This window comes from Sus scrofa, chromosome 13 (genome assembly GCF_054392235.1).
Source record: "Sus scrofa isolate SSC_HxYL_T2T_F1_AM1 chromosome 13, Sscrofa_HxYL_maternal_Yorkshire_Landrace_v2.0, whole genome shotgun sequence".
Taxonomy (NCBI): domain Eukaryota; kingdom Metazoa; phylum Chordata; class Mammalia; order Artiodactyla; family Suidae; genus Sus; species Sus scrofa.
Genome location: NC_139395.1, coordinates 96,627,323 through 96,652,657, shown reverse-complemented (window position 1 = coordinate 96,652,657; position 25,335 = coordinate 96,627,323). Strand labels below are relative to the sequence as shown.

At 48.8% G+C, this 25,335-nt stretch overlaps 1 protein-coding gene across 7 annotated transcripts in view; it reads right to left on the bottom strand.

The window, feature by feature from the left end:
• The window catches only part of SPSB4 (splA/ryanodine receptor domain and SOCS box containing 4), a 77,574-nt gene that overhangs the window by 40,135 nt on the left and 12,104 nt on the right, over positions 1–25,335 (bottom strand). For 4 of the 7 annotated variants that reach the window (XR_014824036.1, XM_084989875.1, XM_084989874.1 and 1 more), the window contains one exon: positions 17,929–18,775. Coding sequence is in view for 3 of the 7 variants with exons in the window: in XM_084989875.1 (XP_084846001.1) it covers positions 17,929–18,622 (694 nt within the window). In the remaining 4 variants the exon portion in view is untranslated. Of the gene's footprint in view, positions 1–4,237; positions 4,341–17,928; positions 18,776–25,335 lie in introns of all 7 variants that reach the window. The other 3 variants (XR_014824038.1, XR_014824037.1, XR_014824039.1) reach the window with 1 other exon arrangement.

Genomic DNA, 25,335 nt, shown 5'->3' with positions numbered 1-25,335 from the left:
GGTGCTGCCATAAACTGGATCGAGGTAGCCAGGAAGGAGTCCCAGGTACACCGACCTGGGAAAGCCCCTGCAGTATTTTCACCCAGTCATGAAGGAAGAATGTTGTGGAATAGTCCCATTGGTGGATTTTTTTTTTTTTTTTTTTAGTTTACTCAGTAAATGTGTTGAGTAGATGGAATAAGACAACCATAAAGGGACAAGATATGAATCTGGAAATCAGTATTTGGATATGGATACAGACGCACTTGTGTGTGCCTAGAATATGTCTTAGATGCTCTACAAGAAAGAAGGCAGAGAGGGCCTGCCTTAGTTGGGATTCCACTGACACAAGGCTTTGGATGCAGGTAATTTGGAGGGGAGATGATCTCAGGAAATAAAAGTGAAGGTGAGGGGAGACTGAAACAGAGAAAGGAGGAAGACAAAAGAAGGTGTGTTAATGAGGACACAGCTGGGGGCAACTAACTGGTGCTTGAGCTCAGACCCTCTAAGCAGCTTGTAGAATGCGTCTCAGAACTACCCCAGTGGAGGTTGGGGTGCCGGGAATACTTATCCATTGACCCCTGTTCCACCAGTGGTTGAGGGGTATCCTCAAGGGTATGTCTAGGTTGTACCTGCATCCGGCTGAGTGTTGGCCTGCAGCTTAGGGGAGAGCAGAGTGGACAGATGCCGAAGCCCCAAAGCAAGAAGCACGGGGCCCAGGACTGCCCACCACTACTGAGGTGCTGAGGGGAGGGAGAGTACCATAGGAATCTACTAGAAAATGGGGACAGCCGGAGAACACTTAGGTTTTGCCCAATTATATCCTTTTGTGAGTGTTGATTTGGAAAGGACATTAAACACGAAGAAGAAGGAAATTCACCTCCTCTCCTGCCACCTAGATTACCTGCTTAGGGTACAGCCTTCCAGCATTATTTAAAAAATTTTTTTGGCTGTGATGTGCAGCAGCTTGATGTGGGATCTCAGGTCCCAGACCAGGGACTGAACTTGGGCCACAGCAGTGAAAATGCATATTCCTAACCACTAGACCAGGGAACTTCCATTGCAGCGTTATTTTTTATGTGTGGATTAACAGTCTATATAACTTTGTCCCTCTTTGTGTGTCCCCATGTTACATGGGTGATGCCTCCTCTTGCAGTCAGGTCTGCTATCTAGAGGAGGGGATGGGAAGCCACCAGTACACTTCTGAGCCAGGCTTAGGAAGGAGTCTGAGGTCCAGATGGAACTCAGAGAGCAGGGAGACCCCGGTGTGCCAGCCCCCTACCCCATGATGCAGAGCTGATTTATCACTGACGTAGCCATCCCAGCTATAAAACATGGGGCTGCCTAAGCAGCCAACAGGGCCTTAAATCTCTGCCCCAGGGTCACTTTCATTTTCTTGCTCACTGAGCACGATCAAACTTTTGCTTCCTAAAGAAAAGTCTATTCTTTAAAGTTGTAAGCGCAGAAGTGACCTACCACTCCCATCCCCACCACAGACAAGGCAGGGACCCCTCCAGAAGGAGCTGGAGATACTCACCATCCCCCTCCCCCCTGCCTATTCAGCTTGGCACTCGGCTCCGGGCCCAGGTCCAGCTCTGCCACTTCTGGCTGGGCAACCTCAGGCAAGCCCTTCACTTCTGGAGCCTCTGCTTCCTCACCCACTTCCCAGGACAATCTGAGGATCCAATAAGATCAGGGATGTCAAGCAGCTACCACAGTTCCTGACACTACTGGGACCCTACCAGACATCCTGGAATTTTCACCTCCTGCTAGGTCCTCCCTCCTGGACCCACCTCCCTTCATGACCAGCTTCCCCCACCCTCTTCTCTGAGTTATCTGGCCCCTGTCCACAATCCCCCCCCCCATCCCTCCCTCTGCTAACTAACAGGGAATCCTCTGGAAACCTGGATTTCACCAGGCTCCTCCACCCCTCCCGTGGCTTCCACTGCCTCCCTGTGGATCTAAATTCTGCAAGGGTGTGAGCTCTGTGCCTGCTGCCCCACCCCAGCACTACTGTCCACACTGCCTGCCGTGAGAGCCCCAAGACAGGCCTCCCTCAAGACTGGCCCAGGAAGCACGTGCTCCCAGAGAGGGTTAGGGTCCTACATGGGGAAATATGACGACAAGGCCTCAGAAGCCCTGGTCCTCTGTGTCGCGTGGCACCTTAGGGAAAGCTGTCCCTGAAGCTCTGGGCCACTTCCACTCCCAGCCCTTCCTCCTTTAAACCCAGGACCTGCCCCTCTTTAGGACTCAACGTTCCCATGCAAGACAGCACAGGCTGTTGGTCAGCTGACCCAGGAGGTCAGATCTCAGCTGCATTTCTCAACAGCTATGTGACTTTGGGCAAGTTCCTATGCCTCACTTTCTCCAGGAGGAATGTCACTAGCAACCTAGCTCTCCAGTCTTCTTACAAGGTAAAGGAACTAATAACAAAGCCTGGGATGCAGTATCATTATTATAACTGTCACCACAGTGCTGACTTATTGAGTGTGTCCTACGTGTCACTTTACAGTTACTCTGTCACCAATCCTCACCCTGCAAGGCAGGTCATATTATCCTTGTTATACAAATGAGGAAACTAGGGTTCAGAGGAGTAATATAGCTGGAATCCTAGCCCAGGCTTGCCTGGTCCCAAAGACCATGCTCTTCAGAGCCATGACCTCTCATACGCACAAGCCACTTGCTTGATGTGTGAGCCCTTTACGTGAATATTATGATATGTATCAGCTGTACAATAACCCTCCAAGGTTGCTACTATTATTATCATCCCTATTTCACAGATAAGGAAACTAAGGAACAGAGAGATTTAAGTAACATACGCAAGGTCACACAGCAACCAGCAGCAGAGCCAGAATTGGAACCCAGGCAGTCTGAGGCCAGAGCCTGTGCTCCTAATGGCCACCCTCTGTGTCTCTTTCCTTGCTTTGCCTTCCCGTACTTCACGTGATCCTTCCAACAACCCCTCAAGGCAGGTCATTTGAACCCCATTTCACAGCAAAGGAAGCTAGGGCTTTGACACACAGCAGGTGTGAAATACAATGCATTTCCAGCTGTGAAAATAAAATAGCTCAGAGCTTTCCTCCAGTTCTTTCTGATTTTTCCTTACTGTATTATTTTCTGTATTATTCTAGAAAAGCTCTCGCTGGGGGATGAGGCTGCAGCTACCTTAGTGACACTGTACTCCTTTCTTGTCCCCCAGTCCGCGCTCTAACAGCAGAGTCCATTCTGCAGACTCTAGGCTTTGCTAAAGGGCAATGGATGCTTAAGGAGGCTGTAGATCAGAAACCAAATCAGACTGTGAGACACCAAGAAACCCTTCACCTAGAGTTGTGCTTAGCTCTAGGGCTGTGGAGAGTGGCTGGCCGTGTGCCTGGCTCTGTCTGCAGGAACTGCACCAAACACCTTGGGAATCCCTGGGGAGAGGACCTTCTGGCAGAAGACTAGCAAGACAAACACTGGGATGCATGCTGTTGGCTCCATGCCCACAATGAAGGGAGACATCATTAATTGAGCAGTGTTCATTCTCACAGAGGCAAGGAAAGGCCTCAGGATCCTCTGCAAAACAATGTTCTAGTCAGTACCTATTGATCAGAACTACATCTCTCAGCTTCCCTGCAGCTAAGAGTGGTATGTGATAACATTTTAACCACTGAGCTACACGTATAGCAGCTATATGCAGCTAAACGTAGTAGGGTATTTCTGAGACACTGCTTTTAAGAGAGACAGTGTGCCCTTCAGCTGGTCTTCCACCTATTTCCTGGAATGTGGGTGCCGAGGCTGGAGGTCTGGCAGCCATTTGGGACCATGAGATACCTTTGAGAAAGAAAATCACAAGCTGGGGAGGTAGAGCAGCAGGCAGAAGGAACCTGGGGCACTGATGACCTCAGAAAGCCCCACAATATCCTTGGATTTTCTGTTCCTAGACTTATCTTAAGTGAGAGAGAAATGAACCTCTACACATGGTTAAGCCCATGTTCTTAGAGATTTGGGGTCACACACAATGAAACCTAATTCCTACAGATATACCTCTAATCCCCATGCATCCTCCAGGTGTGCTTCCAGCAGGTGCTCCAATTTGCAGACTCCTGACTCAAGCTGCTTCATGTTCTGAGCCAGTACCCGCCTCATGCTGTTCCTCTGTCTGAAGCAAACTCTCCCCTCCTCTAATTGGCAAACACCAAACCATCCTTCAAGGCAGTTCAAGTGCTCCCCTCTGAGAAGCTGTCCTGGATTCCAAGGTTAGAGTGCATCCACCCACCTTCTGAGTTATTATGGTGCTCTGAGTCTCCTGGTCATCCTGTCCTGTAATTATCTATAGTTGTCTCGGGGAGCTCCTGGTAGCAAGGCAATATCCAAGCTTCCTGTGGGCATAGGCAGAGGAAGCACAATGAATGTCTGTAAACAGTGAACAGTGTATGAATGAGTACCTGGGAGAGTTAGACTCTCTATGCTATAGAAGCACCAGGAGGTGCTGCAGCCAAGGAAGGCTTCCTGGAGGAGGAGGTAGACAGTGGCATAAAGCATACCAGCTCAGGCTACAGAAAGTAGATACCAAAAACCCTTAAGAGATCTTTATATGGCTTAATGGAATGTCTCCAAGACAGTCTCTAAGCGTCTCTGAGAGGTCACGGCCCCCAGCTGCTGCCAGTGCCTGGATCACCAATTGGTAATGATTGACAGGGCAGCTGCCTAAAGAATCTCCAAGGTCCTGGGTCGGGCAAGGGAGGGGTCAGGCATTGTTGGAAGCTGAGCCTACTCTGTGCTGGTGTTGTACAGCCATCTGGTTTGGGTCAGAGGTCTCCAGGGACAGGTTTGATTTATAGGCCAATGCAGTCCCCTGGGCAGCATGGGGGCAGGGCACAGGGAGGCCAGGAGAGGGGTGGGGGGGGGGAAGGGCCAGGCAAGGGCCCCCTCAGAGGCCAAAGGAGCACCACGTTTCCCACTCTCAGCCTGGAGTACTTCAGGTTGCTTTTAATAAACACTGCAAAAGAAAGTATTGGAGAAACCATTAAGACTTTATTGTGCGCCACTGTCTACCTGGGGCCTTATCTCAGGCTGTTATCATCTAGGAGAGGAAAGGAATCCTGGTGAACTCCATCCAGCAAAGTCCTGCCTGGGGGCTGTGTTGGACTTGCTGGCTGATAGGTTCCCTGAGTTCTCTTGGCCCCTTCCAGCATGGCCATCGCTCTGCACCTTCCAGATGACACCAAAGGGAAAGCACAAAGCGGCCGCAGCCCAGAGTGGCACAGCTAGGATTCAAACCGGGCTTTTTGCCTGACTTCAGAGACTTTCCCCTGCCCTACAGGGCCTTCGCAGTGTTGTGGAGTTCAGAGGAGGAGGGGTAAGCAGGGGCCAGAGTCCAACAAGGAAGAGCTACAGAGAAAGACGTTGGAGGGTTGGTGGCTAAGAACGAGGCCGTGCCTTCATCTCTTCCGAGCTATACAGTCCTACGGAGCCTCCATCGACCCAGGTGTGCTCCAGCAGCACAGAGCAGAGTTGTCACTATGGACTGAAGTCATTAAAGAACACTTTACAAAGGAAGCTGGCATCTCTCTGTGCCTTGAACAAGGATAGCTTTAGGCAGGTGGAGACGGAGAGGACAGCATCCGGGCAAGGGGCACAGCACAGGCAAAAGGGTGCAGGTGAACTCTGCCTGGTGAGGTGGGGATGCTAGCCTGAGGACTGGGGGCCAGCTCCTGGGACAGGAGTTCTAAGAAGCCAGCTCTGGGGAGGGAGGCCACACACAAGGTCCATCTCCTTGGGCCTGCCCAGAGAAAGGGGTACAGTTAAGACACCCCCCACACACCAGGACTGAGTCAGCTAGCTATGCTCTCCCCCTCCTTGCAGGAGGCGGAGAACATGGGGCCCAAGTGGGGCTGATGCCCTTCCCATGTCCTCTGATGGGCATGTCCTGAGATCGAGAGAGGCACCACCCAGGGTTCTACTGGGGGCGCTGGGGGTGCAGAGCAAGGGGACAACAGTGACTCTCCTCTGAGAAAGCAAGAAGCACAGTTCCCCTGGACCCTCCAAACAAGCAGGGGAGACCCTGTACCTGGCATTCCAGCTCCTTGGATATGGAAGGGGCCCCCACCGTCTAGTGAGGGCACCTGGGGCTCAGAGGGGCCTAGGTCACACGGTAAAATGTTGCCTTAAGCCCACACCTAGAGAAGTTCAGATCATTACTCTGAGGCTAAGCAAGGAGAGCAGGGAGCATTTCAGGTGTTGAAAATGCTGACGGTAATCAGAGGGAAGATGCCGGGGCAAGAAAGACATTGGAACCTGGAAGTCAGATTAGGGTCCAAATTCCAGTTCTGACCCTGCAACTATTTATCTTCTCACAGCCCCAGTTTCCTCATCTGTGAAATAGGCCATGACCCACTAAAAACGATTTAATGGGATGGTGTGTGTATACATAAAGAACTTGATTGGGGGCAGGCAGATGTTCGGAAAACAGTTACTTTGACTTCTCTTCATGGCCAGTTCTGTTGAGAAGACCACCAGTTGCGCGGCAAGACAGGTGAGATTCAACTCCCCTCTCTGTGCTCTGCGTGTCTGTGGTGGGGACTTCACGAAAGGCCAGAGCCAGACCTAAGCCATGAACCCATCCAGGGATGGGGTGCAGCAAGCAATCCATCATCCTCCGTCAGCCAGATGTGTCACCTCCCAGTTAAGAATGCAGATGAAAGCCTATTTCATCATGAAACTAGACACCAGGCGACTTCCTGCCAAGCACACCCCTTGCGAGATGCCGGCAAAGACCCTCTATAGCCTTTGACCTCTGCCCTTGGTTTGTTTACACACAGTGGGGCCGGGGTCAGAGCTGAGATGAGCTGTGGGTTCAGAAAACGACAACCAGACCCAGGAAGACACACATGTGTGTCAGGGACAAGAAAAGAGTTGGAAGACTTGCAGAGCATAACTATGTGCTAGCGAAAGGCCACTAGGTCCGGAGGAAGGAGAAAGCCGGGGGCCCCTGTACGGTGGCCACCAGTGCCGTTCTGTTCAAAGGTGGTGTGAAAATGTGGACAGAAGCCACCTGCATGCTCAGGGCTGTGGAGACATGGGAAGATCAGGCTTAACCTTTCTCTGCCCAGGTGGAGAGACAGGACGGGCACCCCAGAACCTGAAAATCATCACTGAGGGCAGCTACAATTACAAGTTAACAGTGCCTTGTGAAGCCACCCCTACCATTTATGAAGGGCTCTCAAGAGTCTGGTTTTATCTCCATAACAACCCTCTTTCTCATCCCTCCCCTTTCACCCTCAAAGAGGTGGAGGCTCAGCAGGTTCAAGGATGTTCCCAAAGACACAGATCTAGCAAGGGGATCTGCTGCTCCCCAAACCTGCACCTAGGTGTCCTGGGCTCTTGCCTCTCCAGTGCAGCTGCCCCTCCTCCCAACAGGGCTCCTGACCCCTGCTGTTCCCCAGGCCCTCCTCCTTGCATTCCTGGCATACCTCCTGTTTGGCCCCTCTCCTAGTTCTCCCCACCCAGGACCTGCAACATTCTCTAAGGTTTCCTGGTCCCAACTCCCTGTGGATGGGCATCTGTGCTGAATCTTCTTTCTGACCCACCATCCTCAAGCTGGGTTCTGGAGTAACTCATGGCAGAGCTGACCCTCCTCATTAACACTGGCCCCAGAAATAGCCCCATGATGGAAACAGTGGCCTAGGTCCTCTCCATTAGGCTCTCCAGTCCTCCCAGTAGCTCTAAAGCAGCACTGTCTACTATAGTTTGGGGCAAGGATGGAAATAATCTATATCTGCACTGTCTAATATGGTATCTGCCAGCTACATGGTGGCTATGGAGTACTTGAATGTGGCTAGTGCAACTGAAAACCTGGACTTTTAATTTGATTTTAATTAATTTAAACTTTAATGTACATAGCCACACATGCTAATGGTTACTGTACTGGACAGCACAGCTGTGTAAAGTTTGTCATCCAAAAAATCAGATGTGCAGACACTCTCTAGATATTAGATACCACAGAACAATGGAGACCTTTCTGGGACATCTTGACCAATCCCTTCCTTCCTGTGATGGAGAAGCAGAGGCACAGAGAGGGGAGATGATTTGCCTAAGGTCACACAGCTGGTTTCCATGCTGGAGGGGCTGAGCCAGGTTTCTTGGCTCCCAAAGTATTGCTCTTTTCAGGACCTATCCCCCTCACTCTTTTCTAAGCACTTCCCCAAAACTAGTACCTGTAAACATGGGGCATCACTGTTTGCCCACCCACACCCTCTCCTACAAGACCTTGCACTCCCACCCACCCCCGAAGCCTCCTTCCAGCCAGTGCTGAGTTGATGGCATGATCAACTGCAACTGGGAAGCTTATAACACATACACATGCACCTTCCAGGGCCCACGGATTCAACAGATGAGGGACAGCTACAATCTGTGCTTCTCATACTCTCCCTGAGGTCCAGGCAGGTGTGCTAAGGGACCAGCTCAAGGACTCCCCACAACTAAGGGAACCAGCAGGAAGGAACCAACCCAGAGGCACCAGTCAGAGGGCCCATGGGAACCCCTGCACCATTGGAGACTCTCAGGACTTTAAACCAAGATCTGGGAAAATAACATGCCAGCTAGCAGTGAGGCGGAAGCAGTCAGGGACCAGGGGCGGGGCAGGGGCAGGGCCACAGTGAGCTAATCCCAAGGGACTTTCGAATTATGAGGGATCAGAGAAGACACAGAAGAGGCCGGGCAGGAGGGGGCCTGGGACAGATGTGCAGAGGGGGCAGCAGTGGGGTGCTGAGTGCATCCTGTTCCTGAGTCCACCAAGGCCTCCTGAAACCTTACACTTACCTGCTTCCCTGAGGCAACATGGGGCTCCCAGGGTCTGGACTTCCAAGGGAGCCCCAACTAAATGTCCCTCCTCTGATCAGTGCCTGGCCCCAGGGTGTCCTTTGTGAATGACCCTGGGCTGTGACTCTGACCACGCACCCTAGAGGCAGCCACCATCAGGGTGAAGACTGGATCCCACATGGCCCTCCCAGCAAGGCAGAAAGCTGCTGTCTACCTCGCTAAACTCTAGGGCAAAACTGCTCTTACCCTGGGACACCCTCGTAGATGAATTTTAAGGGAGAAACATCAACAAATAGGACAAGATCTGGAATGCTGCTATGGCTCCAAATGGATCGACTCAAACACTTCTACTTAAATGACTCCAAAGCAGGGACAAAGACGATGTCTCTGCTGGCGGCTCTGGCCCCTCGCTGCTCCACTGGGGTCATGGACCTGGGAGGTGTAAGAGATGGGGGCCTCAGGTGTCTGGTCAAGTGTGGTCCCAGGGGCCCAGGATGGGGCAGCCTGTACCCGTCAGGGCTCCCAGGAGGCGGGTCACCAAGCGGGGCTCACAGTTCTATTTATAGAAAGCGGCTGCTGTGGAGGATGAAGAACTGGGGAGAACCGGCTTGGCAGTATTTTCCAAGCTCACGCTGTCTCGGCTTAATTTCATCCCAAGCAAATAAATCATTAAGGAGGCACCGAGTCCTGGAAGATCTGATGAAGAAGGGCCATTAAACAGCACAGCCTTAACTTGAATTATGGAAGGCCTCAGACAAGCAGCCTTATTAGTGTCTGGGCTAGGCCGTAACTCATGCTAACCACCCCCTTGCCTTAACCAAGGGATGAGATGGGGAGAAGCAACCAGCTCCCCGCCTCAGACACAGCCCAGCAGGATGTCTGCTCTCCCAGTCCTTTAAACACCCTTCTCACTGCTCACTCAAGCCACTGCTTGCCCAGCAGCATCACCCCCTCGGGAAAGGGTGAGAATGGATGGTTTGGCTGTGCTGTATTTAATGGTCTTCGCAGGCTGTGTCCAGCTTTGGGAAACCCTTCTGCTGAACACAAAGAAGCCAAGGCCTGGGACCACCCACAGAGCCATGAAAGACTCGCTATGACCCCCTGCGTCATGGAGGTGAGAGGCCTGGCCTCAAGCTTGCTGGACGGCTGCCTCCACGCTCATGCAGTGAGCAGGCTCTTCGTCTCCCTCAGCCTCAAACTCCTCACATGTAAAGTGGGACAGCAGTGCCTTCTAACCCGTGCGGATCAAATGAAAGAAGAAGCATGGGCTGCTCACTAGTGTCTGTGTGGGGCTGTGGAGATTTAAATCAATGATGCACGCACAGCGCTGAGCAGTATCTGGTCTCTTGTAAATGCTCACTCGACGACTGTTTAACACAGAGCTGTTTCTAATCCCTTCCCAAACAAAGTCGCCCTCATGAGAAATTCATGGATAACAGTGTGGATCCACTTGGGTACACCTCGCTGGCAACAGTGAGAACTTGGGTCCCAGGACACATGAACTGAGTCCCCTGTGGTTGGGGAAGATGAGAACGTGAGGGAAGCGGGTCTGGATAGAAGAGGGAGGGGCTACAGAAGGCACTGTGGGTGTGGGGGAGGCACAGGACACCCTCGCACCAGCCAGGCAGGAGGGGTAGTGGGCAGAACCCGCTGGGCCACCCTGGGCCTCACTGGGGTGAGGGAAGCAGGCCGTTTCCAACAAAGAGGTCAGCACAGACCAAGGCACAGAGGGACAAGCAGGATCAGAGCGGAGTTAGGCAGGGGGACAGAGGGGAGAAGGGGCCAAGATGTGTCTGTGGAAACCTTGCCCTACAGTCCTAAGTCACTGCCTTCCCAGCAGCACCCACACGGGTCACGCCTATGCCCATCTGTAGCGGTGAGAATGGAAGGGCTGGCTGTGCCGTATTTAAGGGTGACCAAGCACTACGGGAGTGGGAGCTACTGACACCAGCTTCAGGAAGTCCTTCTGCTAAACAGATTGCCTGATGCCTCAACAGGCTACATCAGAGCATCACCAGGATCCTGTCAGAAGTGTATGGTTTGGGGCCCTACCCAGATCTACTAAGTCAGAATCTGCTTTTAACAAGATCCTCAGCTGACCTGAGTGTACATGATTTGAGAAGCATAGCTGACAAGCAGTTTTTTGGGGGAGTCCTAGCATCATGCCAAATTTACAGGTCTGAGATGTTAGGAAATCTAGGCCCAGGTCATCCGCATAGTAAATAGATTAGTTATGTCCAGTCCTGACTGTGCTGGACCCCCTCATGCTATGGTCTGAGTGGGGTAAGGTCTCTGACATGTGGGAGACACTGAGAAGCCAAGGAGGGTCTTCCTATGTGTGGAATGTGGAGGTGGGGGAGCCCCTATTCTAAACTCCATCCAAACTCCAAAGGCCCTTCCCCCCACCTATCCTTCTCCTCCTAAACTCCCATGTCCTCCTTCATCTACACTGGGTTTTTTAATACAGACTCATAAACTGCACTGAATTTGCATTCGCTAGTTTCTGGTGAGGTGCACTGCCAAGGGGGATTGGAGGCCAAGGTTTTAGTTCTGATTCTGCTGCTTATGAGTAGGTGACCTTGGGCAAGTCCTTCCAGCTCTCTGGCCCATTCAGCTCCCACATGAAAAATGTGGATCTTGCATGGGCTGCCACACAGCAGGTTCCAGCTCTAATGCCTGGGGCCTGCCTGCACCCTGGCCAGTCCCTAAAAGGTAGAGACTAGCTGCCTCTTCCCATTTCCCTTTCCTTCAAGGTCCAGTAGCAGCTAGCCCACAGCCAGGCCTAGGACCATCTGTTCAGAGGCAGATGCTGCCCCTCAGGCCCACCACCTCACAGCACACCCAGGTGAATACACATGTGGGCACAGCTGGTGAGGACCCCACCTGTTTGGATGTCCTTGCTGAACACAAGCCTACCAGGCAAGTCACCACCTGGAGCTACAAAGTGCCTGAACCAGACATTTAGCTGGAAACCTTTAAAACTGCTCATAGGGAAGGCTGAGCAATTTCAGCTTGTTTGTGACCAACCCACGGTGGCCTCTGAACCTCAGCTGGCATCTCCATCATGTATCTTAAAGAGAAAAGAGTCAAAAAACTCCTCAAACCAGGAATTCCCATCATGGCTCAGAGGTAATGAATCCAACTAGTATCCATGAGGACATGGGTTCGATTCCTGGCCTTGCTCAGTGGGTTAAGGATCTGGAGTTGCTGTGAGCTGCTGGTGTAGGTCGCAGACATGCCTCTGATCTTGCATTGCTATGGCTGTGGCATAGACTGGCAGCTGTAGCTCCCATTGGACCCCTAGCCTGGGAACTTCCATATGCCGCAGGTGTGGCCCTAAAAAAACAAACAAAAAAAACCCTCCCCAAATCAATGTACTCCCTTGTGCGGAATCTCTCATTCACAAATATGGACACACATTTAATAACAATAATTATTTCTACATCTAATAACACAAAGTAATTTTACCAACTTATGGGAGCTGTAATAGAATCGGCAATTTTTAAACCTACCTTTTTAGATACCTACTAATATTCCAGGCACTAGCCCAGTCACTTCATATATGACCCACAATCCTGATGCCTTTCTATTACTATTATAGATGAGGAAACTGAGCTTCAGGGATGAAGTGACTCAGGGCCATGGATAAATAGCAGCCAAGTCAGGACTGGAAGAACCCTGAGCCACACTTATTCCCCCTACTCCAGGCTGTGGCCCTCTGAGAAAGACAGCAGCTTCATGTTGGCCCTTAGTGACACTTGTCCCAAATGGACCTGCATTTCAAAGCTCCCTTCTGCAGTCAGGACTTTTTGGACTGACCTGCTCATGATAGTGTTAGATGTGAAAAACAAAAACAAAAACAACCCTCAAAGCAGGGCCACAGTGTCTGAACGAAAACTTGCTCCAGCTGATAATCTCCTTTTTGTAAAAAACAAAGGGTGGGTGGGCAGTTTCTGGATGTTGAGATCCTAAATGGAATTGCCAGGCCATTGTGCAGCCTCTGCTTGGCCTGGGTGCAGGGACAGATGTGCTGTGCACTGCACACAATGAGGGGTGGAAATGGGTCACTCTGGGGTCAGGCTTCAAGGTGACGGCAGCTCAGAACCAGCCCCATTCCGTTCCAGCCAACTGTTGACTCCCATCCCACTGTGGTGGAGAAAACAAAAGCTAAGCAGGTGGTAGGAGTTCAGCACATTAACATGCACTTATTGAGCACTTACTATGTACTCTGCTATAGGGGTGGCTGAGAAGGTGATCATGCAGTCCCCACCTCAAAGAACTGCCACTTTTAGCAGTAGTAGCAGCAGCAGCAATAACAAAACAGCAAAACACACTTCTTATGGACCTGTTTTGTACAAGAAAGGGGCCAGGGGGCCTCACCGTGCTGACACATACCCCAAGTAAGGATGGCCTGCATTGTACAACTTAAATGATCGTAGTCCACCAATGAGAAAACTTCTCAAAAGCAAAGTAATATGATTGTGCTATTTATTAAATTAGAAACCAAATCATTCATGAGCATTCATCAGGTGCTTGAGATGAGCTCAGTACTGGGCACAGCACAGTCAGTAATGTGGGATAAGCATGTCACATTGATAGCTCCCCTCCACCTTGCACCTATTGTGGGCCAGACGCTGGACCACGCTGTGTTTCTGCATCAGTCCTAATACTGCATTTCGGCAAGGTACATATCATAATTCCCACTGCACAGATGGGAAAACTACACTTGAGGATGTCTATTAGCCAGAGGGGACAGAAATAAAATTCCAATCAGGATCAAGAATTTATTCTCAAGATGGGAAACTGCCTAAATGTCCAAAAGTAAGGGCCTGAATAATCAAATAATGATACCACCATACCATGGAAACCCATGCAGCTGTTAATAAGGATGGAGGAAGCTCTACATTAATCATATTAAACAATCACCAAGATCTATTAAGGGGGAAAACGAGATGCAGGGATGTGTTCACAGTATGATCACATTTATGCGAAACTCCTCTGTCATAAAATTCTGGAAGGACATAGGCGAGAGTATTAACCGTGGATGCCAGCAGGAAGAGGAGCCAGGGAGCTACAGAGTGGTGGTATTTCACCAGGCACGCTTTTGTGGTATTTATCTTTTTTTTTTTTTTTTTTTTTTTGTCTTTTTGCTATTTCTTGGGCCGCTCCTGCGGCATATGGAGGTTCCCAGGCTAGGGGTCCAATCGGAGCTGTAGCCGCCAAGACTACGCCAGAGCCACAGCAACTCGGGATCCAAGCCGCATCTGCAACCTACACCACAGCTCACGGCAACACCGGATCCTTAACCCACTGAGCAAGGGCAGGGACCGAACCCGCAACCTCATGGTTCCTAGTCGGGTTCGTTAACCACTGCGCCACGATGGGAACTCCTTTTGTGGTATTTAAATGTGTTGCCACATGCACAGCTCACCATTCAAAAGTAAACGCATCCATATTTTAAAGTCCCTAGTCTGCCCACTTGCCTACACATGCTTCCTGGGTGACCATCTGAGCCCTCAGTCCCACACCCACCTGGGGAAAGGAGGCATACATGAGTGGAAAAGTGAATGAATGGGGCAAATGGGGGGAGGGCTCAGTGCTGAATTGCAGGTGCAGGGGACAGAGCCCTGGGCTAAGGGCTGGGGTGAGCTGGAGTCAGGGCAGAAAGACATGATGGGCGGCAAAGCAGAGAGCAGTCCTTGACCAGGGTCAGGAGGGAGGAGGAGCAAAGGCCAAAGGTCAGGGAGGCTGGAGGATCGTGCCACCCAGGAGACACACGGGAGCCGGAGAGGAAGGTCGGGAGTACAGTGCAGACGGCTCTGGCAAGGGGACAATGTCCTTGCAGTCATTCTGGTAGAAAATTCTTGCTGGCCTTCATCAATACCAGAAGCCTTGGCTGGCAGCCAGCCTCCTCTGCCGAGCTGTTGCGCCAATAAATACTTGTTGGCAGATCAATTAAACCATCTAGGAACGACGTCTGGGACGACAGTTTCCCTGGCTCCAAGCAGGTGGACAAGCCCTCCCTGCCAATCAGGGCTGAGATCCGAGAGTTCCCACCTTCCACCACCCAGAAGGTCAGCCCTGGACTCTCACACCTGTAATTTGTAACTGGTGGGCAGAGTGGTGGCAGGGCTGGCCCAGGCAGCAGGAGGCAGGGCACAGGCATGGGCACAACCTGGGTTTCAATACAGCTCTGCCAGTGGCTAGCAGTGTTGCCCTGGGCTCACTCTAAACCTCTCCAAGATTCAGTGTCCTTGTCTATAAGATGGGGACACTAACAATAGCATTACCTCAAAGTTTACTGTGTGGACTGAAAAAAAACTGGTAAAACACTTGGCCTGGGCATAGAGTATGGGTGGTGTCCCCCAAAATGTATAATTTTGGCTCCATCTGGGGCCCCCTCTTCCCTTCCTGCGTCACTTGAATACTACTCACCACCCAAGAACTCCAAGGCAGGAGACAAAGCCGTTCTGTCAGCCCTCCTGGCCGCTGGCATGTGGAAGGAGCAGCAGGGGGGCTGGGGAAGCAATTCTGGAAACCAGCCTGGAGCTGATTCCAAAGGCCTGGCCCACCCCAGGGGCGACCCTCACAGCAGTTGGGACATTTTCAGTGACATTCCCCTGTTGGCAACCAAAGCATGTCTGATTCACAGCCACTGCTGGGGCTGTCTTTATGCAGCAAGCTTTTCAGAACACCCCACAGAGTTCTGCACTAAGCCAAGAGCTTTGAGGGCTCAGAGGTGAAGCTGGTGGGAGGGACAGCAACTCAGGGCCTCCCCCCACCTCACCATTGAAGGAAAGGGTCCGTCCTTTGTTGAGTGGCCACCCAGCCTGGTGGAGCAGCCTCTCCTGTTCCTTCTCTGCCTGCCTTGTCTGTAAACATCTCCACAAGGGGCCCAGTCTGCCTCAGTGTGAATCCTGATTCCTCCAGTTATGAGCTCTGTGGCCTTGAGCAGCTCACTCAAGCTCTCTGGGCTTCCATTTCTTCATCAGAAAATGAAGATGATAATACAGCTATTAGCTCAAAGAGTTGTTACAAGCACTAAATGAATTAAAATTTGTAAAGGGCTTAGAATTGAGCCCAGCACAGACTAAGCACCAGAGAAGTGTTAGTTGGCAGTGGTGGTATTACTGCTGTTATTATTTGGGTCCTAGACCCAGTCATCTGGAGCCAGTTTGCCTGTTTGTCCGGCCTTGGTACTATGCTTGCCAGCTCACAGAGACGGCAAAGACCTGCAGCTTTTTATGATAAAGCCCCTGAGCTGTTTTGCTCCATGATGTAGGTGAAGAACACGTTTGTAATAGGAAAATGCATTTCCAAAAGCTCCTGTCCTCCACAAACACGTACTTCAGAGTTAAATGCAGTTAGTTCTAAGTCTTGCTTTTATAGTCACAAAAATTCAAAAACTGAAAAAAATGACATCTGTTAACTTCCTTCCTTCACCTTGGAGGAGAAGCCTCTACTGAGGCCACTTTTTTTTTTTTTTTTTTTTAATTCCCAGGACCTGGCCCAGTTCACCTAATCAAAACGGTAAGCACCAGTTGCTGTGGGCCTGCTCTGTGCTGGCGAGCTTCATCATGCCTGTTTTACAAAGGAGAACACTGAGGTCCAGACAGAGGAGGCAATCATTGTCCACAGCCTCCTGGTGAGTGCTGAGGCCAGACTCTAACCCCATCTGTTCTCCCCACCATGATCTTGTGAGGAAGCAACCCCAGGGAGCAGCCCCGCTTTTCTGCTCTGGAGCCCGTCTCTGATCGCAGCTCCTTATCTGAATCCGGGCACCTGCCTTCAGGTCCACAACCAACGTTAGCTCAGAATTCTCCTCAAGCACAGAACTCCATCTTGGGTCATTTTACCTGCCCAAGGACTCCCTAGGGCAGGTAATGTCCAGGATTGATGTCCAGGATTCACTGGACCTCAGCCCAGATCACTGGCTACAGGCATCCCACAGTCCCTTCCCAACCAGCCCTTGTCAGACTCCCCTGCAGCCTGTCCTTTGGTGGCTCACCCTGCAGTCAGGGCTTGTCTCACTGACCATGGGCCTTTTAAAGCCCAGAAAAGCCGAGCTCCCCTTTTCTGCAACCACACGCTGTCCAAGATAGAAAACATCACTTCTGCCTGGAGAAGGGGATTCAACATGGGATAGACAACCACAGGCACCCCTGTCCAGGGGCCACCATGCCTCCCTGAGTGACTTCCTCTGAAAACCAATAACCATGTTTGTTACTATGATTTTTAAGCTGCCTCACAGGCTGATTGTGTATGTAAAATGAGAAGAGGCCTTAAGAGTTGTCAGGAGTCAAACCCAGCAGCCTATGGGCTTATCTGCAACCTTGCAAGGATGTTTTGTTTACTTACATGGTGTTTTTAGTAGCTGCCAACTTTAAAAGTTGGAATAGATTGCACAAAATCTAGATTTCTGGGTCCTCTTGAACAAAACCCAGAAGATTCCACACCTTGTGGCTCTCACTCCCACAAGGCAATAATCAGCTAGATGCCCCCTTTAACAGAGAGTTCAGCAGGAAGACCTAGATCTGAGTGTTCAGCTTCTGCATACATTAGGTGTTCAATAAGTGACTAGTTATTATTATCATTACTTATTATTTATAAGTACAGATATAACTCGAGTTATATTAGTAACTGAAGTGCAGGAATTCAAAGGCAGGGACTACTGAATTCTCCTCCCACTGTGAACTTGAAGCCAGGCACAGAGGAGATGTCATTTTGCACAACCCTTATACAGACTGAAAAGTTTGTAATTAGTATCAACACTCAAATCATGCATTAGGTGCCAATTCTAAGCACTTCAGATATATTATTATCTTATTGATTTCTCACAATATTCCTGAGCTAGATTACTATCATTATGCCATTAGTGCAGATAGGGAAACTGAGGCATGGCCCAAGATCACCAGGAGAGCAAAAGAGTCAAGACCCAAACCCAGGAGCCTGGCCTCAGAGTCCACGTCCTCACCACAACTCCACACGACAGGATAATCCCAAGTGCTGACAGAGGATGAGGCCTCACCTGTTTTACACACCTGCCGCCCCCCGCTACCTCCCTCCCAAACTCCACTAGAGGCAGGCAGCCTCTGAACACGCCGGACCTCTTATCCACTCCCGCCCCCCTCAGGAGGCTGCACTTACGGTCAAGGCCGTTGATATAGCGCATGGTGACTTCGCAGTGGCCCCACACGGCACTCACCACCGGATACAGCTTCTTGCCCTTGAGGCCACGGAAGGCCACACCCAGGTACTGGCCATCGACGACGAAGCTGAGCGTGCCCTCGTCCATGTCCAGCACCACGAGCAGCGAGTCGGGCAGCGCGAAGGCCTCCTCAGGCCCGAGGAAGGCGGGGTAGGCCACACCGGGCCGGTTTTTGCCGTCGTGGTAGAGGCGGCTGCGGCCCAAGTCCCAGCCCCACGATTCGGCGTCGCTGCCCACCAGCGCCGTGTAGCCCACCGAGTGCAGCGGGGCGCGCGCCGTGGCCACGCCCACCACGGCGTGCGTGCCCCGCTGCCGCGCTGGCCAATGGATCTGCCAGGCGTGCAGGCCGCGGGCATGGCCCACCTTGCCGCGTATGCCGTCTGTGCTCTGAGCTACTGGGTGCCGGTGGAAGGTGAGTCGGTCGTCATCCTTGACGAAGACGTTGAGCGAGCGGTCCTCGGGGTTCCACGCGTGCCGCAGCTGCACCGCCAGCCCCGCTGCCGGCATGTCCAGTAGCTGGTCTAGCCGCGCCGGCCGCCCCGGCTCCGCTCCCCGCAGCTCGCGTTTGGCTGGCCGCAGTGCCGGCTCTCGCACCTCCACCGACTTGAGGCTCCCGGAGAGCTTCTGGCCCATGGCTTGCTGCTGGGACGGGGCCGCTGCCGGCCACCGCTACCTTATGGGAGCTTCCACGCCCCGCAGCCAGGGATGGGCCACGGGGCTGGAAACCAGGCTTCCGGACCGTATGCGTCCACAGCCTCTACGGGGCTGGGGCAGGGGCCCAAGCTCCTGGAAGGAAGCAAAAGACCTGGTTATAACAGCAGCTTCGACCTCCACTTATGCCCATGCCTTGACTGGGCCCTTGACATGCATTAATAATGATAACTAATGAATAGAATGATATCTGCACTTCTCTAGTACTTGCCAGATGCCAGGCACTCTTCTAAATGACTCACATTTATTAGCTCATTTAATTCTTAAAACTTCCCTGTAAGACGTATTCATTATTTATTCCCATTTCATAGATGAGAAAAGTAAAGAGCAGAGAGGAGATAAGTACTTAACCAAAGTCCCACAGCTAGTAAGGGGCTGATCCAAGATTCACAGTGAGCCCCTGTTCTGCTCTTTGAGCAGTCATGGGCAATTTTATTTTAGAAATAAGGACCAAGCCCAGAGAAGGTGCGATTTGCTCAAAATCACAGAACCTGGAGAATCCTGGTGCATTTAGTCCCAAGAAACAAGCCCTGTACCAAGCCTGGGGGGACACATTACCCAAGGTATGAAGTGAAGATATGGAAGGGTGTGGCCCAGTGGTTTCCATCCCTGGCTGCCCGGAGGAGCTCACATAGCATCTAAAGTACAGCCAGGCTTGAGAAGCCAGGCACAAAGCAAGGATCCACCAAGGTCACCTAGGGCCGTGAACATGGACATAAGGCAACCATCTGAAGATGGAGTGGGGTCTCCTTGGAAGGTGAGCCAGAGGCAAGGAGATAAGGGAGTTAGTGTCCAGGCTTTAGCGTCAGAGACTAGATGTCCACATCCCTCTCTGCATCTCTGAGCTGTGTGTCCACAGGAAGTTCTCTTAGTCTCTCTAAGACTCCAGTTTCCTCACCTGTAAAATGGGGAGAAAATGCTCCCTCTGGGTGACGTGGAAATCTGAGAGACAATATCAAGGGCCAAGCCTGAGGTGCTGTAGGCATGTTTTCCTTGCTGGCTCTATCTTCTGGGCATCCTGCACGTGCCCCTTCCCTTTGCATGGGCAAGCTCTTTCTCTGAGCACATACTCACCATTAACAGCTTTAACCCTAAACAATCTCCTCTGAGACAAATCCTGGTTTTCAGGGAGGAGGACTTGGCCACCATCACTAAGAGACCAGTCAGAACCCAGAGTGCTTGGGCTGTTTGGTATGGGGAAAGATGGAGCACTGAGCCCTGCAGCCCATCCAAAGCAAAGGCATGTACCCTCCCCTCCCTGCTGGGCTCAGAACAACTTCCCTTGAGACAGACCAGGATACAGGCGTCTTTCATGCCCAGACCTAACTGGCTATGACCTCCCACCCAAACAGTGGCATACTCCCAGCCAAAGTGCCATACAGTACAGGCAGCAATGCTGTGCATTGCTTTTTTAACCCTCCGATTTTAGTCTCAACTCTCATTTTTTTCCTTTCAATTGTCAGACCCCAGCTTCAGCTCATGTAGACCCTATCCAGAGAGCTCTGGCTAATGTTTATCTAAGGGAATACCAGAATACATAAAAATTTGCAACACTAGACAGTTCTAAGATAGCAGAGTAGAGTTACTCCTTTTCATATCCAAAATCACCCCAAATAAAAGAGAAAGAGAAACAGGAATGCAAATTCTATCTTCAGCAAAACTAGAACACATTTGTAATCCAAACCACAATGTATAAGGAAAAGGCTGCCAAAAAAAAAAAAAAAAAAAAAAAAAAAGGTAAAGGGCTGCCAAAAGCAGTGAAGATCAGACGAGGTGTGAGAAAACACCTACGGAAGACACCTGTGGCTGCACGTCTCAGATGAAGATGGCAGAGCCAGCCAGTAGCTGGCACTCTCTGAGGGAAAAAAAAAAAAAAAAAAAGATTCCTAATCAGGAACAGTGGAAACAGGGTATGTGGTCTAGCAGTGGACCTGCCTCCGACACTGTGGGGAAAGAGGAGGGCAGGGCTAACAGAGAAAACCACAGTCCTGCCATCTTCACAGGAAGCAGTGTGCTGGTGAGGCAGAGTGGGAGAAGGGCCTGAAATGGGGGAAGCCCATGGCTGCAGATCCCTGCTGACTGGGCAGAAGCTAAAAGAAGTCACTGCCATGGTCCTGTGAACAAAGTAACCATGAACCAGGAAGCAATCCTGCTCTCCTAAATATCTCCTGGCACCTCCTCTACCCTCATCCCCCGCAAAATACTGATCCAGGAAGATTTGCCTCTTCCAAAGAGAAACCAGGACATGGTATAGGCAAAGATGCTGGAAAAGAAATAAAGGAGGAAAAGAACTGGAAAATATATGGCAAACCAAGAAAATTCCCCCAAAAAGGCTGTCACAAAGCAAATAAAAATTGTGACCAAATTTGTAAACTATTTTTGTGATCACTTAATTTCAAAAGGTAGACAACTAGTACAGCCTAAAAAAACCAAAAGGATTAAATACATTTTACATAGTTACAAAGACAACCTCCAAAAGAGTTCAAAATAAACTATGAAAGTTCCTCGGAGTTCCCGTAGTGGCTCAGTGGAAACAAATCTGACTAGCGTCCATGAGGATGCAGGTTTGATCCCTGGCCCCACTCAGTGGCTTAAGGATCTGGCATTGCCATGAGCTGTAATGTAGGTCACAGACTCAGCTTGGCTCTGGCATTGCTGTGGCTGTGGTATAGGCCAGCAGCTACAGCTCTGATTAGACCCCCAGCCTGGGAACCTCCATGTGCCACGGGTGTGGCCTTAAAAAGGCAAACAAACAAACAAAATGACCAACTTCCCAATTGTCAGAAAGAACACAAAATTAAATAGTCCATACACTGAAAAATTTTGCTTTAAGAAGCAATAGAAACTGGGAGTTCCTGTTGTGGCTCAGTGGTTAACGAATCTGACTAGGAACCATGAGGTTGCGGGTTCGATCCCTGGCCTCCCTCAGTGGGTTAAGGATCTAGTGTTGCCGTGAGCTGTGGCGTAGGTCACAGACGCGGCTCGGATCCCGAGTTGCTGTGGCTGTGGTGTAGGCTGGCAACTACAGCTACTATTCGACTCCTAGCCTGGGAACCTCCATAAGCTACAGGAGCGGCCCTAGAAAAAGACAAAAAAAAAAAAAAAGAATAGAAACAAAAATACAAATATGTAAAATATGATAGCAAAACTAAGACCAAAATACTAGCTATGTCAATGAATGGCCACAGTTAACTGCTAAAAAGAAGAGAATCTCAGACTGGGGAACAAGACAAAACCCCCAACTCTATGCCACATTTAAGAGACATCCCTAAAACTAACTCAACAATGTTGAAAAAATAGGAAAGGCAAATATATACCGAGCAAGCACTAATGCCAACCAAGCAGACACTGTAACCATATTATTACAGTAAAGTTGAATTCAGGGAAAATGATTTTAAAATGAGACAAAGAACACTTTATACAATAGAGAATATAATCCACAAGTGAAGATCAAACATCAAATAACAGCACAAAAATTCAAAGCAAAAGCTACAGGAAATACAAGGAAGGTCAGACAGATACAGTAGAAGCAGATGATTTTAATTCACCTCTTTTAGCTCATGACAGATCAATGGACAAAGTGAAGTAAAGACTTAGAGAAACCAAAATGGCATAAATAATAAGATGGATGTAATTGATGTATATGAATTTCTAAAAATTTCTTATGTATTTAGGCCACAAATAAAACCTCACCCAAAAAAGTAGAAAAAATACGGAATATGGCAACACAAAAGAAAAACTAGAATATACAAGCAACTTATACAACTCAACAGCAAAAAAGCCAATCAATCAATGGAAAAATGGGCAAAAGACCTGAATAGACATTTCTCCAAGGAAGATATACAGATGGCCAACAAACACATGAAAAAATGCTCAACATCGCTGATTATAAGAGAAATGCAAATCAAAACTACCATGAGATACCACCTCACACCAGTCAGAATGGCCATCATTAATAAATCCACAAATAACAAGTGCTGGAGGGGCTGTGGAGAAAAGGGAACCCTCCTGCACTGCTGGTGGGAATGTAAACTGGTACAGCCACTATGGAGAACAGTTTGGAGATACCTTAGAAATCTATACATAGAACTTCCATATGACCCTGCAATCCCACTCTTGGGCATCTATCCGGACAAAGCTCTACTTAAAAGAGACACATGCACCCGCATGTTCATTGCAGCCCTATTCACAATAGCCAGGACATGGAAACAATCCAAATGTCCATCGACAGATGATTGGATTCGGAAGATGTGGTATATATACACAATGGAATACTACTCAGCCATAAAAAAGGATGACATAATGCCATTTGCAGCAACATGGATGGAACTAGAGAATCTCATACTGAGTGAAATGAGCCAGAAAGACAAAGACAAATACCATATGATATCACTTATAACTGGAATCTAATATCCAGCACAAATGAACATCTCCTCAGAAAAGAAAATCATGGACTTGGAGAAGGGACTTGTGGTTGCCTGATGGGAGGGGGAGGGAGTGGGAGGGATCGGGAGCTTGGGCTTATCAGACACAACCTAGAATAGATTTATAAGGAGATCCTGCTGAATAGCATTGAGAACTATGTCTAGATATTCATGTCGCAACAGAAGAAAGGGTGGGGGAAAAAACTGTAACTGCAATGTATACATCTAAGGATGACCTGACCCCCTTGCTGTACAGTGGGAAAATAATAAAAAAAAAAAAAAAGAAAAACTAGAAATTAATCACAAAATTATGGATCACAAAATTCTATCACTTAGGTTTTTTTAAACTCTCTTTTAAACAAAAGATCAAAAAAGAGATCTAAACAAAAATTGTAGAATATCTAGAAAAGAAGAAAAACAAAAAACATTCCATATATTAGTACCTGTGGGATCCCATTAAAGTAGAGCTCAGAGGTAATCATGGCTGGTGTGCTTAGATCAGTAAATAAAAAAGCCAAAATATACAAATTAAGCGTAATAAAATAGAAAAATAAAAGAACTAATCCAAAATTCTGAGAGCTGGCACTTTAGGGGAAAAAAAATCAACAATGAAAACAAAACAAAAGCAATAAAACATATTAAACAATTTAATTCAACCATTTAATCTATCATATTATGCCATATACGATGCCATAAGATGTGGTATATTGGATATATTTATCTATTATTAATTTATTATTTAGACTATTAATCTATCATATTGAAAATATGTATCCTTGATATGATATAATGAAATAAAACTTTACCTCTATGGTCTTCCTTCTCAAAACCTATAATTTCATGGATCCTAGTCAGACTCATTTCCGCTATGCCACGATGGGAACTCCCATAACCCCATTCTAATCATGAGAAAGACACAGGACAAATTCCAACTGAGGAGCATCCAACCAAATACCTGATTGGTATTCCTCAAAAGTGTTAAGGCCTTAAAAACAAGGAAAACCTGAGAGATCGTCACAACCAAGAAGAGCCTAAGGAGATCTAACAACTACATGTAATGCGGTGTCCTGAATGGGATTCTGGATCAGACAAAGGACATTAGGTGAAAATTAAGGAAATCTGAGGAAAGTGTGGGCTTTAGTTAATAACAGTGTATCAATATTGATTCAAAAGTTATGATAAATGGAGTTCAGATCATGGCTCAGTGGTTAACAAATCCGACTAGGAACCATGAGGTTGCGGGTTTGATCCCTGGCCTCGCTCTGTGGGTTAAGGATCCAGAGATGCTGTGAGCTGTGGTATAGGTCGCAGACGTGGCTTGGATCCCGTGTTGCTGTAGCTCTGGCGTAGGCCGGCGGCTACAGCTCTGATTCAACCCCTAGCCTGGGAATCTCCATATGCTGAGGGTGCAGCCCTAGAAAAGACAGAAAAGACCAAAAAAAAAAAGTTATGATAAATGTACCATACTAGTATAAAATGTTAATAATAGGAGAAACTAGGTGTGAGTATGTGGGAACTCTCTGTACTATATGCTTAGTTTTTCTATAAACCTAAAACTAATTTCAAAATTAAAGTCAATTAATTAAAAAACATTATATCAATTTTCAAATTTTAGAAGCTGTAACAATACCCCCAAATCATCTTCTATCTCATTAATCAGATGTAAACATGGTTAACAATTGGATGTATTACATGTTATTCTTTTTTTTCTACAAAATATTCAAAATTTTCCTTGTAAAAATTGGCATCATGGACCTTTATTGAGCTTATTTCACTGTAAACTAAAAAATTAACATTTTTACATAGTACAAAATATACTTTAAATGCATGACTTCAATGACTGAATTTTAAAGAATAAAATTGGAGTTCTCCTGCAGCACAGCAGGTTAAGGATCCAGTGTTGCCACTGTAGCATCTTGGGTCACTGCTGTGGCATGAGTTTGAGCCCTGGCCCAGGAATTTCCACATGCTGCAGGTGCAGTCAAAAGAAAATAAAAGAAAACATATAAGCCATTTAATCCAATCATTCAAGGGTGAGGAGGAGACACAAATATGTAAAATGAGAAATGAAAATGGGAAATAACCAAACGGCATAGGGAAAAGCACTCATAAAAGAAGTTGGACGTGTTTGTTGTTCAGTATGGTGAAATACATACAACACAAATCACAAATTAAGATAAACAAATTCCTACAAATTAGTGGGAGAGACCA